The following is a 19,197-nucleotide window of genomic DNA, read 5'->3' on the forward strand; positions in this document are numbered from 1 at the left end:
AATATTATAAATATTGATTAATCTTCAATAATTGTTTATCTTGTATTTAATTATATTGCAGATGAAACAATATTATTTCTATTTATTTTAATTATTTAAATATTGTAAATTTAAAATGATTAACTAAATACTCTTTTATGATTATTGAATTACGCCGCCATTGGGCCACCGTAGACTGTCCGCTATCCAGTACAGAATTGGTAAGAGTACTGGTGTACTCAGCCTGTTTACAAAGTGTAAATATATAACTATATCCACCCGACCCCACTACATATTCGTAGCCCATTTATATCCTTCATTGATGAAATCCAGATTGTAGATACATGTACCAAAGTAATACTACAGAAGACTTTAGTAGATGATTGTTTATAATTGCATAAATACGTTATGTTCTAGACATGTAAACAAAGAGACTGCCTTTTATGGAAGGATGGTATGGTTATAGATGTAGATGTCGTTTTTGTAGGTAAAATTCTCGCGAGAAAAATTCTCTTTTTTCCCAATTTTTTTTTTTTAAAGATATCGTCAATGGTTAAGCGAACAGCCATAACTTGCATTGATAAATGTTGTTTATATATGTATTGTAACACATGTACATGTAATATATTTATGATAAAATCTGGTAAAGGAAATTAATGTATAATCATTATGATGAAACAAAAATTTTAGTTTATATTTGACAAGATTTACGATTACATGAAGATATGAATTTCAATTACTTCATTGCATTCTGCTGTATATTTGTTTAGAACATTTTTACGAAAAAAAATAATGTGTTTTTTGGACATTAATTACAAATACCAAAACATGTTTTTAGTATTTAAAATCAAAATTTCTCTTTCTCATATACATGATCCCTCTGGCACCCCCTTTTTTTCTAGATCCGTACATTATGTATAATGTATGAAAAAAGTTAGCTCATAACCTGCATCGTTATATAATACAGACTGAGTTTTCATAATTTTTATTGCGTACGTTAGATGTGTGCAGCTCTAAAGTTTGTAAATTACACATACATAACAAAACAGTCACATATAATAACGCTATCTGACTAACGACAGCCATGTTCTATACTAGAGGTGAACTGTACGAATGTTATGAATATAAAGTAGCCGTTACACTGTGCTTAATTATATTAATTAATTAACAGCTCCCACACATCCTCTTTTTACCTACATTTTAGTCATGTATCTAGAGCAAAACGTTTAAACTTTACACGTGAAGCTATGCCCGTGAACACACATATCTTAATGCAGATAACGAAAATTCCTCGATTTGCAGTTTGTTAAACACATGAACAGCTGACTAAGAAATGTAAAAAAAAATCGACAAAACATTGTGCAAGTTTTTGGTTGCTGTATTCTTTTCAGTAATATTGACTCACTTTACTCTATTGCAAAAGTCGTTCAAGGCCATCTTGTTTATTCTTCTCTTCTTTCCTTTTTTGCGACATGCCGAAATTTTAGTGCGCAATTTATTTTCCTCATTGCACAACAATGGCAGAACAAGGAAAACGTCGAGATTTGGACAAGCTTGTCAAAGATGGCCTCAGTGCTCTGGTGTTTGGGGTTGGTTACAAAGTAGGTATTATTGACCACTTCATTAAAATCAAACAACCGTGCACTGCACAGGAGCTTGCTCAACAGACTGGAATGAAACAAAGGTAAGAGATATGTATATGGAAAATCCTTTATGTATCATATTTACTGATATCACTTGAGTACGTACATTGTAAATGGTAGCACGTTCAATCGTGGTTTGAGGGGGGGGGGGGGAGCGGGTACCCCCCCCCCCCCCCACCCCTCTCACTTTTTGTCGCAGCAAAGATTTTTGTTAAATTTGCATCTAAAGAAGTGAAATATCAAGGATTTTACCCCTACCTCCACTTTTTGGATGTGCCATGTAAAATATTGGATGAGCCCCCCCCCCCCCCCCACTCACACACTCTTTCAATATACCGAATCTACGTATACGTGTATACGTGCCTGAACTGTCATCTATTATATGTTGAGTAAATGACTAGTTCTGCGCATTAGGAAAACATTAGAAATACTTACACATTTAGAAATACTTTTGATGACATTTTTATATAGCAGATAGAAGAAAACACAATAAAATTAAAAGGTTATACGGTACAGTTGTCGATAATAACGTGTATAACAATACATAATCATTTAAATACTCTCACTGGTTTTGAATTTGCAAATTTTACAGTATTTGTCGAAAACATTTGTTTAAAAAAACTGTTGATAAGGTAAAAAGGATCAAAGCCCCAGTGGGATTCGAACTTAACGCTTGTAAATACACATTGCGCTCACTCTGGTAGGTAACAATATCGGGAATGATAACATTGAATAAAACTTGATTTTAATGTTTATTTTAATCGGAGGTATGTCCCAATATGGAGGTGTCGCATTTCCCTTAATATTAAAAGGAATTAAAAATGTCGACTTTCAAAATTATGAGGTGTGTCCAACATACGATTTTTTTTATCAATATCGTTGACATCGCAAAGTTGACCGATATTGAGTCTACGTATTGTTTACATTGTATTTGAATCGTACTCCCTATATCATGTTTACATCCTCGACATCGTGAACAATTCAATGTTGGTCCACATCATGACAAATATCGTAAACATGCCCATTTAATAATACAGTGACTACTTCAAAATATACAGCGTCACTCCTCACAGTTTATGAAAATAAATCTTTATTTTTTCAATCGTGAATACTCTCAGCATCTTTAAGTTTGCAACGAGCTGTGCAAATGACAAACCGTTTGCAAAATTGGTGGAATATGATTTTAATACGTAACATACTCTTGCTCTCTCTACTTAGATACATTCAGGAATGGCTAAACAGTATGGTGGCCGCAGGAATCGTGACGTCACACGCAGACGACAGATTCTCCTTGGATTATCCGGAGTCTGAGCTGAAGACGCATGGACATGGCGCCACGGTCCTTCCGATTCTAAGCGCAATGTTACCAAAACTGGAGGCAGTCCTGTCGAGTAAAGGACCAAAGGGTGAGTTATTCGTAAACATTTATTTTTTAAGCACTTTCTGTCAGTTGACCACAAGGTTGAAATTATTGAACAATTTTAACAATTCATCCTTTAATTAACATTTAATTTTGAATTAAAAATATTTTCAGTGGTCACAAAATGTTAATCATATGAAAATGTATTTACATGTATTTAAAATTTTAAAATATAGGAACGTAAATAATCTTGCTTTGATTAAATTGTAAAAAAGCAACGAATACTGAATATACCGCAGCAATCTAGAGAAATCTGTGTAGAGGGAAAAGGGGTACTGTCCATTAACGACCTGCAGCAGAAGAATTTTAAAACATGAAATTGTTAATTTCAAGTTTTTGTGATTACTCATTATTTGCGTTGTTATCCCCAATCTGCATAAATTAAACATCTGTTTGTGTTTTCGTAATAACAGCCGTATCAAATTACTGGTTCTGGCTGGACAAAGGAAAATCAAAGTCGCAATGAAAGGTTTAGAATCTACCCCGATACTTTTGATACTGTAAATCTAACCAACTTTATTCGCGTGCGATGAATTTTCAAGAAGTTCGCGAGGGCCTCATCGTTGCTTTAATTTCTCGTCGTCGCTAACAAGTATTTAGAATACTTTAGTATATTTTAACGAAAATCGTTACCTTAATCTCGAAACCTATTTGTCAAGGACAAGTTTTTTCTTTTTTGAATTGCGAAAAAATAGTCACAGTTAAAAGTAGGTTTACAGTCATCAATGCAATACATGTATATTTTGGATTCAAATTAACTGTTGTTTATAGGTTATGGGTACTGGGATCCTTTCCTTGAGTGGTGGGGCGGTTACCACAAACCAGAGGACATTCAGATGTGGATCAATGACCTTCTTTTACCCGTGCTTGACCTCAAATCTAGTAAGTCAGTTAAAAACAAAACATACATGTATACTTGAATATACGTCTTAATATTGAAAGTGTTTAAAGTGTAAATTAATTGTTGATTTTAGTGTTTTGAATTTTGTCCATATTGGTTTAGGTTCTGACTTCAAACTGCTTGATCTTGGCTGTGGATATGGGAGATACACTCTTATGATCGCCAAGCGTTATCCAAACAGCACCGTGTATGGCATTGACCCGGACAGGAAATCCATCGACGAAGCCAATGCGCAACTGCAAAAGGAAGCGCTGAGGAATGTCAACTTCCTGTGTATGCCGGGAGAACAGCTTCCCCAAGACTGGACGGAAAAGTTCGAGTTTGTAATTCTCAACGATGTCCTTCATGACGCATATGCGGTAGACGGAATTTTGACGGAAGTCCGTCGTGTTTTAAAATCCGACGGATTCGGAGCGGCTTACGATCCACCGGTTTCATCGTACTCCGCCAAGCTGACCGATACCGACATTGCCCAGTTGTACCTGCCCCTGAGCTTGTTTTCCTGTCTTCCCATGAGCCTCTCGGGTCCTTACGGCGAGGGATATGGTGTGGGCTGGGGCTACGAAAAGCGGAGGGAGGAGATCGAAAAACATGGCTTCCGTCTTGTCAAAGTCGGAGACATGGATATCGACGTGGTCCAAGAAAGAATTGTCTTCCAAAAATGAGTCATTTTTGGCTTCATACAAGTTGATTCCCGGTACTACATGTAAATCTTACAAAGTTTTATGAGACAACAAGTTGAAAAGCATAAATTGACCATATAACTTTACCAAATTTTTCCAAAAGTACCCCTCTTTCAATACGAAAATATAGACGTTTTATTTATTGTAGGATAAAGGTCCCTGTTGCACATTTTTTTACACGTTGAACCAATGAAATAATAAATACCGGTGAGAAAAAAAAAATGACTCTGTCTCTAGAGCTCGTAGAATAGAATTTGAAAGTGTTTTATTGATATCAAGATGTAAAATTCAATTCCTAAAAATAAAAATTAATCAAAATTATTGATGGATTTTTAATAAGTAATCATAATGGCTCCAGACTAGCATAAAGTTGAAAGACAGTATTATACATGCATACGGTCTATACGTAACAACAGGCTAGAGCGTAAGATAGCATGCAGTCTTATTTATGAATGATACATCTTAGCAAAGGTAGGAGGTTTTTCTCTGAAATTGTGGCATCATCTAATCTTTATTTCATCTTGTATGTGATAAAAAAAATCTAGCAATGAAATGCCGTTCACTTACAGTAACACCCAGGATGGTTTTAATGGAAAAAAAAACAACAACTGCAGACCGTATTACATGTACCTTTTGCTATTTATAACGAGGAAATGCATTAATTAACGATCATCAAAGATATGCCACTACGCTATGCAAAATATTTTTCAGTCACCATGGTTCGATAACATCCAAGAAAATTAAATGAATTTACACGCAAAAGAAACTGTTATCAAACAAAAGGGTTTATTACTTTCGATTATTCTCCGTTGATTTTGATTTATTTGGAAAACGACATGTTTTTTGTTAATTGAGGAACTTCTATAAGAAAGAGAGTCAATTACCTCGGGTGGGAAGAGGGGGGGGGGGGGGAGGGGGTCCTGTCCTCAAGCATCTGTGTGCATTTATTTAACATAAGGCATTCCTTTTTGAAACAATTTGTCTGTATTCAGCTCGGCTATTAAAAATACATGTACAACATCCGCACTCAGAAGCAGTAATTAGTTGATCGAAATCGATTAAAAGTAACATAGAGTAAAGGCATATTACTTTAAAATATTTACATCTACCAAGTATTTTTTCCTCTTTTTCTTATAGTTAATTCATACCTCTATAGAAATCGATTGGTCGAAATCTACAGCGGCTGAAACTGACAAGAAATTGACAAGATTGAAATTGACACGCCCTGTTTATCGATTGGTCGAAGCCAACAGCGACCTAAGAAAAATTACGGACTGCACGAAATAATCATGATGATGTCAGACTTAATGTCTCACAGGAGACGATTTGGCTGTTTCTTTTAGCTAACGTACTTACTGTACATTAACAGTAATTAAGTCAATTTGACTTACTTTTCATAATCAGTTTATTGAATAGTTAAAAGAAAGATGTTAATATAAATAATAAAATGCTTTCTTTGATGATTCATGCGGGTTATAAGGTAGCAATCATTGCAGAAAAAAGTTACTGCAATTTCGCTACTTTCATATGATATCCCAAATAAATCACCAAAGGAAGCATTTTAGTGTTTGAATAAATACAATCGATATTCATGTATTTAAAAATCTAGGTTGAGTACTATAAGTAAGTACTTCATACCATTACACTCATTTTGTAACTTCCCCTAAAAGCAATGACATATCTCACGACTCGGTATCATTTTATATTCACACTCGTTTGAAACGAGTGTAAATATAAAATGTCACAGAGTCGTGATTTTTCTGTTATTTTTCGACTGGAGACATATATTAAGGGGGGGGGGGGGGGGGGGGAGTGCACAGTCCAGCCCACATGCACCTGTGTGACATGTGTAACAGAGTAACATCTTTGTGACCATAGCTACATGTTGTTTATTTGTAAATAATTGTTACAGATTAATAAACACATTTTTAATGATTAAATTAGACAATCCACTTGAACCTTTCAAAGCAATTTCTTCATACTGTTAACAAACTTTTTGTTTTTTAGCGCGTGAACATTATTCCAAGAGGTTTGCGAGAACTTCGCACTAAGTTCGAATCCCGAAAACTTCGCACAACTAGTTCCTTGGTCCTTGGTGTTTTTCGTAATAAGCAGTTTGTTATTATAGTGTAAACAAACGTTTGTTTTGCTTTAGAATTTAGATATAAAGGGTTAGCGAGAAGGTCTTAGCCGCAAACGTGAATAAATATTCTCATATTAGGTTTTGCTGCGAACCATTTTATCATTTCCCATGATAAAAGTTGATTGCTGTTACCATTTTGTCGCATAACTTTATACACGCCTATTCTTTCCACCGTCATTCATAAATAAAGGTTTCCACCCGGGAAGATTTTTGCTACTGAAAGTCAACGTAATGTCTTATTATTAATTTGAAACTATTTAGACTATAGACATCATTAAAAAATTATCGATTACTCTTGTTCGAGAATTTTTTATCATAATTTATCGTTTAAAAATGTCATAGAAATTGGGCCACTGAGGTATGTACAAGTAACGGGATATCTTCAAATTTTGTGTAGAACATAACCCTCTTTTTTTTTTTTATCTAATCAGCAGAGTGAATGGTATGGATACATGTAAGTATCGAAAATAGGTATTGTGACAGGCACGTAGAATCTGCGGAGGCGGCAGGAGGAAGGGTTGCCCTCTCCCCACAAATATTTTTTTTTCCCGTATGAGACCTTTTTTTAAAATTTACACAAAAAAGTAAAGTAATATGGAGTTCCCCATCACCATTATAAAAAAATTGAATTGAAAATAAAGAGAGACATTGAAGGTATGTCTATTCCCCCTCCCTCTGGTCCCCCCCCCCCCCCCATTCCACGGATAAGGATTTTTATAATTATGGAAGTTGCCTATTTTTTTTTTTTTTTGTCGTTAAGAATTTTTTTTGCAGTAGTCTGCCACCCCCCCCCCCACCCCCTCTACCACTAAAAACAGTGCTACGTGCATCGTCACGAAATGAGTAACGACACCTATGAGTTGCAAGGTTTGACCTGCATGAGTTAAAGACGTGACATTTATAGACTTTACCACTCACGTTTTTTATACCTCCTGATAACTTTCTTTTCTACCCCACTCCCCCACCTCACCTTTTATATAGAACTCGAGATGTTGAAAAGTTTTTACGTGCAAGAATATGCACCCACTTATTTCATAAATTCCTATCTCTTACATGCCTTTATAGCGACATGTATTTGTTAAGCAAAGTCGTTAAAAGTAAAATCAATAAGAAAAAAATGTGCAGCTTTTTTACGTGACCCACATTGCATAGACACATGCAACCGATTGCCACTCAAGGCCAGTTTGTTTTTTTCAAGTTGTGCAACTTGATGCAAGTGATTTTCACATTGCACAACCATGGCAGAGCAGGGTGGACGTCGAGATTTGGACAAGCTTGTCAAGGATGGCCTCAGTGCTCTTGTGTTTGGGGTTGGTTACAAAGTCGGAATTATTGAACACTTCATTAAAATCAAACAACCGTGCACTGCACAGGAGCTTGCTGAAAAAACTGGAATGAAAGAAAGGTAAGGCCTTCATTTAGATAGCAGTGTCACACAAACGGTATCCTTCTTACGAAGACTTAAAATTATTATCAGTAATATTGAATTGATTTATGTTACTAAAATTTTGGGAAATTAATTTAATACAGACCAAATTGAACAATTTATTGAATATTCAACTGACATGAGACTAAATGAAGCTAACTGAATAGTAAATGAATATAACTGCTTTGCCTTTAAGTCATCTTTTTAGATCTATCAGGTGACTACTATAATGGCGGAGTTTTTACATCGTGTTTTATATTTGTTTCTAAAGTTGGTTGACAACACTAGTAATAAGTTATAATGTCAAATTATTAAGATGCATTACATGCACTGTGTAAAATTTCTTTTAAAAAATACTTCTCAATTCAAGAAAAGATGTCAAAGAAATTTAAAGATTAATAGCCCCATGACTCCCAATTCCTTGCAAACATTTGGTAGGCAAAAAAATTCAATTTGATAAGATTACGCCAAATATTTTAATATTGCTTGTAAAAATCAATGATAGAACTAAGAGACAATATACCTTGTCGAATTATTATTAAGAAAAATTTAATAAAGAAACTAAAACAATGCCAATGCCTCTATTTAGCCTCAAAACAGTTACTGTAAAACATCACACATTGTGTGTAGTGCATCCTAGTAATTTAACACCATAAAGATGTAAATGAAAAAGATTGAACAAAAAATGTTCACTCCACTCCTATTTGCATATGTAATAAGATGTAATAAGAATAAATCTAAATTCATTCAAATTAAAGAGTTTGTCAGCAGCAGATATTTGCATTATGGCGTTTTACATGTTATTTGTTTGCCACTTCTTTCGTTTGCATTAATCGGTTTTTTTTTCTTACTGGACCAAGATTTTGATGGAAATAATATACACAAGGAATATGCAAAATTAACGATGTAGTGTCTTGGATCAAATTGGCTGCAGGTAGATACATTTTGAAAGATTTTATTACAAGCAAACTAAAACTCTACATACCAAAGCACTGGGTACTCTATAGTATGCTTATAAAGACAAAAAAAAAGTATTGTTTAAAATATAAATGATCTAATTGAGGGACATTAGAGACGTTTTCAAAAATTCTTATTTAGTTTAAAATATTAGTCATGTTGTTTATTTGATTTGATAAAATGAAATATATCAGAAAGGACAATAGTCAATACATAGATAAACGATAGATTTAGTAGAATCTATTTAGCACATAGTTACTTTTTGTCGTAAAGTTACATTCTAAAAACTTTAACATTTTATTGTAAATGAACTTGGTCAAAAAACATGAAGTACTCTTTGATAGAGATAGACAATTGTAACCATGTAATAGTTATGAATACAATGTTAACATCGTTTAGTATGTCATGATCATTCATGTATCTAAGCAGAGAGATTCTCAGAGGAGTAGGTGATATGGGCAATAAAAGAAAAAATGAAATAAATCCTCATAGATATACCCACATCTTTTTAAATATTTTGGTAATTCAACTACCTACTGGTTGTACAAATCACCATTGACCATGGCTGTATATTTTATATTTTGTTTTACCTGCATGATTTTTGTTCTGCATACTTTGCTTTTTGGTTGTACATGTTTCAGATTTTCCACTGTCTGGGAGTGTTTTTATAACTAAACTGTTGATAGTAAAAATCTATTACAAGATGCAACAGTTTTAGTAATTAGTATGTGTGAAACAAGTTATTATTGTGTACTAGGAAATAATTATGTGAAAGTGGTAGACATTGTTCGACCATATCATACAGATATTCAAGTGTCTGATTATTAAGTTATTTGTACATACATGAAAGTGTAAATTTATGTTTTTCTTCTATTAATTAATGTTTTAATGATTGTTGTGTATTCTGATATGTATTACCCCGTTTAATCGCATCCAGCTATAATTATAACTTTTAATGCTGTAGAGATTTGTTAGCTAACAAATTGAAACCGATGATGATATAAGTATGTCGAATATTGCAGCTAAAGGACTTTCTTTAAAAAGTGCAATTTCTGCCCCAATTGTAAATATTCATTATTAATACATCATTCACATCTGGATAATAAATAAAACGAAATTATGACATTTACAGATTCCTATAATTTTGTCATTATTGCTCATTTTTTTTCAAATAAAATCATTATCACACTGCTTTCTATGACGTCAATAAAAGTAGCAATTATTTCGAAAACATGGAATGAAAAATGTATTATTTTCTTTTGTATTGGTCTTTGAGATTCATGTAATAAGCTGACTGAAGCAGGATACGCCTAATATTTACTAGTCTGAAAATAAGACCAAAAAATATTACATGTACATGAATCCTATATATGAAGATATGTTCAAAATTATGATTTCCAAAAAAAAAAATGATCTACATGATTTGAAATACATGTACCTATGCTGTGAAAGTTCTGGTTTTACATTCCTTTATTCTGATTTGCTACCAGAAGCTCGTCAATATTTATAGACTGTATAAATCGAAAAAAAAATTCTTTGCCGAAAAATAGATTTGCTTTGTTGTGTGAAATTGACGCCGCTTAAACTGGAAAAAAACATCCCAGGATAAAGTCGGACGAGTGTCATTGAATGTATTCCTGTCTATAAGTCATGACTGAACAGTTAACGATGAGTAGACCCCGCCTTCATCAAATTGAAATTATTCACATACTGCCCAAAGTCAACGCTCTTGTTAAAACAGGTTTAAGTTAATCAAAGTGTAAGAGTAAATGAATTCTATCAATATTTTGAGATGACATATTTTTTTTGCTATCTCCATTCAGGTACATTCAGGAATGGCTGAACAGTATGGTGGCCTCAGGAATCGTGAAGTCACACGCAGACGACAGATTCTCCCTGCCCTATTCGGACTCTGAGCTAAAGACACATGGGCATGGCGCCACAGTCCTTCCTATTCTGAGCGCCATGTTACCAAAACTGGAGGCAGTTCTCCCAAATAATGGACCAAGAGGTCAGGCATTTATAAAATGAATAAACTTACACCTCAGATTATTGAAATGTCAAATCATCTTATTGTCTCTGCTATGAAAAGTAAAGAAAATTAAGAAATAATAAAAGAATTTTAAAAGAAAAACACATGTTACCTTTTTTTTTTAAATATATTTCAAAATTTCTTCAGTGGCTGTTTTATTTCGTTAAAATCAACCTGTTTTCTTTTTTCTGGTATATACAAATATCAAAATATGTGATCAAAAGGATGTTTACAAAATTTAACAATCAAATGCTGAATTTATTTTAGTACCTGCTAAATTATAACTTGAGATGGACCAAATCCCTGAACAATAATGAATGACCAGAGTTCAGAAAAACATCTCAAGACTTACAAAACACAGAAACCTAACAGCTGTATCGTATGCTTCCAATGTAATCCATACATGTATCTCTGTAATAATATTTTATGTTTGTTTACAGGTTATGGCTACCACGGCCCTTTCTTAGAGTGGTGGGGCGGATACCACAAACCAGAGGACATTCAGATCTGGATCAACGAACTACTTTTACCGGTGTTTGACCTTAAACCAAGTATGTTGATTACATTGCATATACTAGTCTGAGAAATCAAGCATTGTAATTAATTTATTTAACCGTTGACCTATAAACTAATTTAAAAAAAAGTATATATTCAGGTTCCGACTTCAAGCTGCTCGACCTTGGCTGTGGATACGGGAGGTACACACTTATGATCGCCAAGCGTTTTCCAAACAGCACCGTGTATGGCATTGACCCGGACAGGAAATCCATCGACGAAGCCAACATGCAACTGCAAAAGGAAGCACTGAGCAATGTCAACTTCCTGTGTGTGCCGGGAGAACAGCTTCCCCAAGACTGGACGGAAAATTTCGATTTTGTAATTTTAAACGACGTCCTTCATGACGCATATGCGGTAGACGGAATTTTGACGGAAGTCCGTCGTGTTTTGAAATCCGACGGATTCGGAGCGGCCTACGATCCGCCGGTTTCATCGTACTCCGCCAAGCTGACCGATACTGACATTGCCCAGCTGTACCTGCCCCTGAGCTTGTTTTCCTGTCTTCCCATGAGCCTCTCTGGTCCTTACGGCGAGGGATACGGCGTGGGCTGGGGCTACGAAAAGCGGAGGGAGAAGATCGAAAAACATGGCTTCCGTCTGGTCAAAGTCGGAGACATGGATATCGATGTGGTCCAAGAAAGAATTGTCTTCCAAAAATGATTCAAGCTGGTTTATGTTTAAATAATAAAACTTAATTTTTCACTGCTTATGAATGCAATAAAAAAAAGTTATAGTATGAGTCGTATTTTAAAACAAGAATAGGTTACGAAAACATATTGGTTATTTAAATCTTAAAACAATATTTTGGAAATTGTGGGTTCTAATCCTGCATTCTACAATTGTAAAATTATCGCAGCAATTATAATCAATTTATTAAGAACGCCATGGAATAGCATCATATGAAAAAGCATACATGCGTTAATATTTATTTATTTAAAAAATTGCGAAATTTTCTAGAAACTTCTTTTTTATATATCTAGTCATGCTGACAAAATTTGGGTCTGGTTGATCATCGCAAATTGCAGTTAAACACGGCATTTTACCTTTTAAAATACCCAGTGTCAAACTCTGCCATCTGTGTCAATTCATGAATCAGTGTCAAAGAAGACTTTACCTGTAGTAATTAATAAATCTGAAACTTTTAATATTCATATATAATCTGATCTTGAAATGTCGATATCAAAGCACTTGCCCTGTAAACATTTCTTCCACGGGCAGAGGTAGATCAACTTCTTCTAAATACTGCATGAAAATCATATTAATTATATCATATACAATGTTCACGCAATTTATTTACTATATTTTCAGTGCTAATAGCTTCAGGTCTCAAACACGTAGCAACGGGGAGGAGGGGGGGGGGGGGGCAGGGGGGCCTGCTCCCCCTTTTTGGCGCAGCAAATATTTTTCTTAATTTAACATACAAAAACTTAAATTAACATAGAGTTCCCCCCCCCCTTTTATGGGACCATGTAAGAAAATTGAATTGAAAATAATGAAATAAACAGTTGAATTGAAATTAAAAGTATGCTCGTCGTTTTCCTTTCCTTTCTTTTTTTTTTGTTTTTTTTTTGTTTTTTCTGGGGATGATTCTGCCCCCCCCCCCCTCACATTTTCAAAAACGATTCTACGTGCCTGGGTCTTTAGCTCCCGGTCTGAACAAAAACTCGTATGGACGACCTGAAAGCTACAGTTCTATGCGTGATAAAAAGTTGAAATTTAAAGCGCACAAAAAATTGTACATGTAGTTTTGGACTGATTAATCTTATTTCCAAACACATTCTGTACAAATATTTTATTCCAAAAAATATCTCTGGACATCTTACTAGTTATATTGTCACTGCACTTGCCTCTGATATTCTTTTTTAACATCATCACAAGAACCGTAAAGTGAAGTAGTGTAGTTTGTTTAATATAAAATTGGCGACTCTCACGCAAGATTAAAATCCTCAGGGACGTACATGTATACACGGGGTTAGTATAATTATACGTCCCTGACAATCTTCATTTTCCGTGGTCGATACATGTAAGCGTATTTAATAGAAAGTATGAGGCAAATAAAGTAACGATATCAGCTAGGGCAAAATAAAATTATTGTTTGTTTTGAATTGCCTCCCGCTTCATTGAAATACCCACCGCTGAAAAAAAAATCAGTAGCAAAAAATAAAGAAAATAAGCTTAATTAGTGCAAAACAAGCGCATCTTTTTGTACGCCGTAAATTACACGTACCGAACTGCAGCTCCCAAGTCGTTTATCCGAGGTTTTTAGACTGGAAGCTACCAATCTTTGAACCACTCTTAATAGATCGATACACAATCAATAGTTTGTGAAGCGATCTATTAGGAAAGGATCAAAGATCTCATTTTAATTAGATTGGGAAGCTACCGTCCTGCAGCTAGATGACTATCTACCAAAGAATAAAAAATGTTTGCAATGTCAAAAGCCTTTCTGATAAAAATGTAAGAAACAAATAAATAAGCAAAAACATACTGACCATTTACATTAATTTTATTAACAAGAACACCTAGCCACTTTATTTACATGTAAAATATATAGATACTGATAGTAAGAAATAATATTATTTATACATGAAATATACACCGTCACCACAGTTTAATGAAACATATTTACCATGATAACACATAATATATAAATATAAACACAATTTGGGATTATTTGATATACATGTATATTAAAATCATATTTGTATACAGTTTGTTGATATATTCATAAAATATCATTTAAAAAGGCTGGGTGGTGTTGTCCATCTTAAGATACATGTAATATCAATCTCCTATAGGAAGAAGAGTTCTGTATAAGGATACAGCAAAATATTCAAATTTTAAAGTCGAACATATTTGGATTTTTTCTTTACTAAATGATAGTTTATGACCAAACAAATCATATCTGAAAATTTAGAGAAGATCTGATGGTTAACTTGCTGACCATCTAGCCTCCTTCAACAGAATCAATTTATGAAGAAATAAACAACAAGTTTAAAAGTCCACATTGCTGTTTATTACTTATAATTACATTTGAAAAAGGCAAACCATTAAGAACTGATAATATATTATCGAGATTTTAAGTTTACAATAATCCAAACAACAAGCAAGAAGCGCGTGCTAATCTTTGATCATTATGACATCATGAGAAAGATCACACAAAATTGAATATTTACAGGTACATCTACCGAGTATGATCGCCACTTTTGCTTAATGAAACACTAGTTAAGTCATAGCTATATAGAAACTGCAGCATTGAAATATACAGGCCCCGTTAATCGATTGGTCGAAACCTACAGCCACCCAAGAAAAATCGTAATCTGCACGAAATAATCACGATCAATTTGTTAAAGAAAGATATAAATATGTAAAATAAAATGCTTTCTTTGTCGATTCATGCGGGTTATGAAGATAACGATCATTGCGGCAAAAAAATTACATAACCCACTAACTTTTTTTCCTGCAATATCGCCACCTTCATATCGCCCCATAAATCACCAAAAACAGCATTTTATTGTTCAAATGTTTTCGCTATTCTGTAAGTTCATTTAAGGAAACATATTTTCAAATGTAAATATTTTACTTTGATATTTGATATTTGCTTTGTAAATGTACACAAAATTACACAATGTCATGCGCTATTATGATTACAGTTTGTTTACATACTGTATTGGATTTTCTTCACTTTACTAGATTTAAATTCAGCCACAAAGAGGTTGTCTCTGGTGTCCACACATAAACCTGTTGGATACTGTAAATGACAGTTGTCAATGTAGCGGATAAACTGTCCGTCTTGATCCAGGATGTGGATAAGGTGGTTTCTATAGTCTGTTGTCAGGATCCGACTCTGGCAGTCTGTAGTGATGCCGGCTGGAATAAATGATTCCTTGGTAGTAGAGGGAGGACCAGTGAAGGTAAACCGGTGTTTTCCGGCCTGATTGACCACCACTACCGCACCTGCTTCAGAGTCAGCTACACAGATATCTAGGTTCTTATTCTCGGTGATGCATTTAGCATTAAGTTCAGATGAATAAAGAGGTTGTCCTTTGTCATTGTATTGAATCGTTTGTTTCTCTGTGGAGCCAGAGTAACGCATGACTTTTGCTTGTTTTCTATCATCAGTGATCATGACAACCAGGAGGTCACCAGTGGAGGTACAGCAGACATAAATAGGCCTCCACCCCCATGGTCTGATCACAGTCTGTATCTGTGTATTCATCACTATGTTCACAGTTCTATCATTAGCATCAGTATAAACTAGTTCACCACTCTGTGTCACTGATATGTCCCATGGTCTCTTCCCCGACTTGGTTTGGATTGACTTCACTAGTTTACCATGGAGGTTATAGAGTTTCATCATGTTGTCCTGGCCATTTGTCCATACTTTATCATCACTCAGACAGGACACACTGTATAATTTATTAGATTCTCCATACTCTGTGTTTATTTCTGTGATGATTTGTGGTATAGCAATGAGCGATCTGTCCTGGGGAGGGGACTCCGCACCAGGAGAATCCATTGTGTAGCCATGTTCTTCTGTCTTGATCGATAACGCTGACAGAGAGCCTATCTGCTGATAAACGTGTTCTTTGTTAATCTCCGGAGGGGGTAAATCTTGGTAAGGAAACTGTGAGTTTAGGCGGCAATCTTCTGAATTCAGCATTCTTAGATTTGTAGGCAGTGATAAGGCTGACATCATTGGAGTTCAGTAATTTCTTCAAATCATCAATGCTCTGTTCAATTTCAGAAATACTGCGTTTGATTTCATTTTCCTGCTTATCAAGAACAACCAAGTGTTTGGATTCCATTTCATCCACATCAGATTTCAGTTTTTGAATGGCGATGTCTATTTCTCTGTGCAAGTCTTCTCCATGTTTGTCTAGAACTGTTGTCAATTTCTTGGAGTTTTCAATCAGGTCAGCCTTTTGAACTGGGATATTAAATGCAATCTCTTTGTAGTTAGGATAAATGGAATTTTCTAATTCTTGTAGATCTTTTTTTAAGGCTTCCCTATTGGTATCTAATATTTTTAAAATACCAACTAGCTTGTGTCCTAGATGTTCATCAGAGGAAACACACTCCACACAAATAGGAATGTTACATTGTTCACAATAAAGGTCACATAATTGTGTGGAATGTTTTGAACATTTAGGATTAAGTCCCCGCTTTTTAAATGGCACCACTTTGTGTTCTTTAGATTCATCTAAGAGATGTTCCCCCACACAGGTTTTACACAGATGTATGTGACAAATGTCACAGTATAACGGGGGGACAGGAGTCTCACAGAGCTGACAACGTAACACATCCTGGGCCCAAGTGCGGGGGTCCATGGTTTATACCTTCAGTTGATGAATTTTTAAAGGATTTCTGTAAAAACAAAAGTACAGTTGTAAACACATATAATAAGATAATTGGCAAGCTTGTTTTACTAATTCTTAATTTCGGAAAATTTGTACAATTTGGATAGATTATGTACCATAGACTTTGTTCTATGCTCATTTTTAAACATACTGTAGTTCTAATTTTTAATTTTTTTTAAAATATTGATCGGTAACAAAAGACTGACAATTTTACGCATAAAAGTACAAACAGATCTTTTTAGCAGTTGTAGCAATTTCTTTTTCTCGACTCCACGATATTGAAGTAAATCCACGGGTAAATTTGAAATATTTTTATCTGTTAGAGTCAAAAGTTGAGACTTTGTTTGATTTTCGTCTTTATTTAGCTCAATTTCTTCGTCTTGTGAAACTGTATTTTATTGAATTTCAGTGGGCTAGGGTCTTAATTTTTTATCTTCATAAAATCGTCATTGTCTGCATAACATTTACACATGTAGCAGTGAATGAACATCGCTTTTGAAATGGCATTGGAAATATAACGAATACTAGTGCCAGAAATTTTTTTCTGTTGTACGCTAAGCATTCTGAGGATTTTCCCTGAAGAAAATTTCCAAGCCCATTCTATTAATGTTGTCTCAAACCAGGGATATCCCGTGAAAAAGGTAGTCACTGCTTTTAATTTAACAAGGGTGCATCGCTAAGCGGAGCATCCCTTCGCGACATGAGTTATTGTGTGATGAATGCATTATTTAGGAATATATAGTTATGTACATGAGGAGATCACATTCTACTAATCCTCCATTACTACAAAAACTACTGTTTCTTTACCTGTACTAGATCTAAATCCAAAGATTTGAACTGCTTACTTTCACTTTGGTTTCACAGAAGTGAAGCGGAAGTAGTTATTGTCAAGTCGTACATAAAATTTCTGTATAAAACTGTGTTATTTTTACGATATATTAAAAAGTACTCAACTAATTGACTTGAAAATTATCATGCTTTATTCTTTTACCATGACTAATACTTTTACGAAGTTTGATAAATATCCGTGCAATGGTTTTTCTTTAAACTTGCTTCAAACATACACGCACAGCAGCGCTGCTATATCCCCTTCGCAATAAGTTGCGCGAGGGGATAATAACAAACATTCAAACACACATTAAGCTATTTTAACTCACCGTAACGTTGTTTTGCCACACTATTTTCGCTCTGGGTGATTGATAACTCTTACTCAGAAATTTTAATTGATAACTCGTATACAAAGTTGATTATGACATTGATTTAATTAAATAATAATTCGTAATAGTATTAATGGTTAAGAAAGGCACATGCATTTTTTTATTTGTTATTTTACAAAAGTGTGCAATCTATGATAAATATTTTTAGTTTTGAACGATTTTTGTCATAATCATTATCTTAGTTTTTGCATAAAAATTTGACCAATTAATATGAAATTGCATTTGTTTTAATCTTTTACAATGAGGCATATTTGTGCAAAGGTTGAGGAAATTCTATTGGAAGTTTTTTTTTATTTACTAGAAAATTGAAATGTAGTGAACATACATACATACATACATACATACATACATACATACACACACACGCACGGTAGTGATGCGATATCCCCTTCGCAACAAGTTGCGTGAGGGGATAATAAGCGATAAGACATATTTCTCTTTTGAACTTGGACAATGGAGTATCAAAATAGGTTGATATAAGGGCTGGTAAGCAATATCTTTTTAAAATGTGAGCACAGAAATGGTTGCTTAGACATAATTTTTCATTTATCTGAAAACATTTGAAAATGAGTCTCTAAAGAACAATTCAAAATAGAACATGTATAATTATATTTTCAATACGCTTTGTATTCACTGAAACTTAGTAGCCTACAATGCCTTGCAACTCATTTACCCAATTAGTCTGTCAATAAAAGTAAACAGATAACTAATTCAGTATGCAAAGTTATGCATAATCACAAAATTCAGTAGTTTCAATGAATCCTATAACAAACGAGCGCATAAAAACGACTTGTTCATTAGACCAATGTACTCGGGATGCTATATGAGCCACCAATCAACTTGCGTGCTTCAATAAGAGCATCAACGTTTGAATGGAC

The 19,197-nt window shown here is 34.3% G+C and overlaps 1 protein-coding gene and 1 pseudogene across 3 annotated transcripts; one reads left to right on the forward strand and one right to left on the reverse strand.

Annotated features, from left to right (window-relative positions):
• The first annotated feature begins 1,327 nt into the window (after positions 1-1,327).
• On the forward strand, positions 1,328-13,043 carry LOC128183420 (S-adenosylmethionine-dependent methyltransferase Rv2258c-like). 3 transcript variants are annotated; one of them, XM_052852409.1, is made up of 4 exons: positions 1,328-1,663; positions 2,841-3,028; positions 3,814-3,924; positions 11,840-12,440. In XM_052852409.1, the coding sequence occupies exons 1-4, from the start codon at positions 1,497-1,499 to the stop codon at positions 12,400-12,402; spliced, it is 1,029 nt and encodes a 342-aa protein (XP_052708369.1). In that variant the 5' UTR covers positions 1,328-1,496; the 3' UTR covers positions 12,403-12,440. The 3 variants fall into 3 exon arrangements, with proteins under 3 accessions (XP_052708369.1, XP_052708368.1, XP_052708370.1); XM_052852408.1 differs by lacking the exon at positions 11,840-12,440 and adding an exon at positions 4,046-4,947 and having other exon boundaries at positions 1,355-1,663; XM_052852410.1 differs by lacking the exons at positions 1,328-1,663; positions 2,841-3,028; positions 3,814-3,924 and adding exons at positions 7,936-8,174; positions 10,976-11,163; positions 11,625-11,735 and having other exon boundaries at positions 11,840-13,043.
• A 1,205-nt stretch (positions 13,044-14,248) lies between these two features.
• LOC128183414 (uncharacterized) lies at positions 14,249-17,105 on the reverse strand (annotated as a pseudogene).
• Between the last annotated feature and the right edge of the window lie 2,092 nt (positions 17,106-19,197).

The sequence above is a fragment of the Crassostrea angulata genome, chromosome 5, assembly GCF_025612915.1.
Source record: "Crassostrea angulata isolate pt1a10 chromosome 5, ASM2561291v2, whole genome shotgun sequence".
Lineage (NCBI taxonomy): Eukaryota > Metazoa > Mollusca > Bivalvia > Ostreida > Ostreidae > Magallana > Magallana angulata.

Excerpts from the sequence above, each read along its gene's own strand:
- LOC128183420 (XM_052852409.1), top strand. The coding sequence starts at position 1,497 with ATGGCAGAACAAGGAAAACGTCGAGATTTGGACAAGCTTGTCAAAGAT. Across the intron at positions 3,029-3,813 it reads GTCGAGTAAAGGACCAAAGG|GTTATGGGTACTGGGATCCT; the intron begins GTGAGTTATTCG and ends TGTTGTTTATAG. Across the intron at positions 3,925-11,839 it reads CGTGCTTGACCTCAAATCTA|GTTCCGACTTCAAGCTGCTC; the intron begins GTAAGTCAGTTA and ends GTATATATTCAG.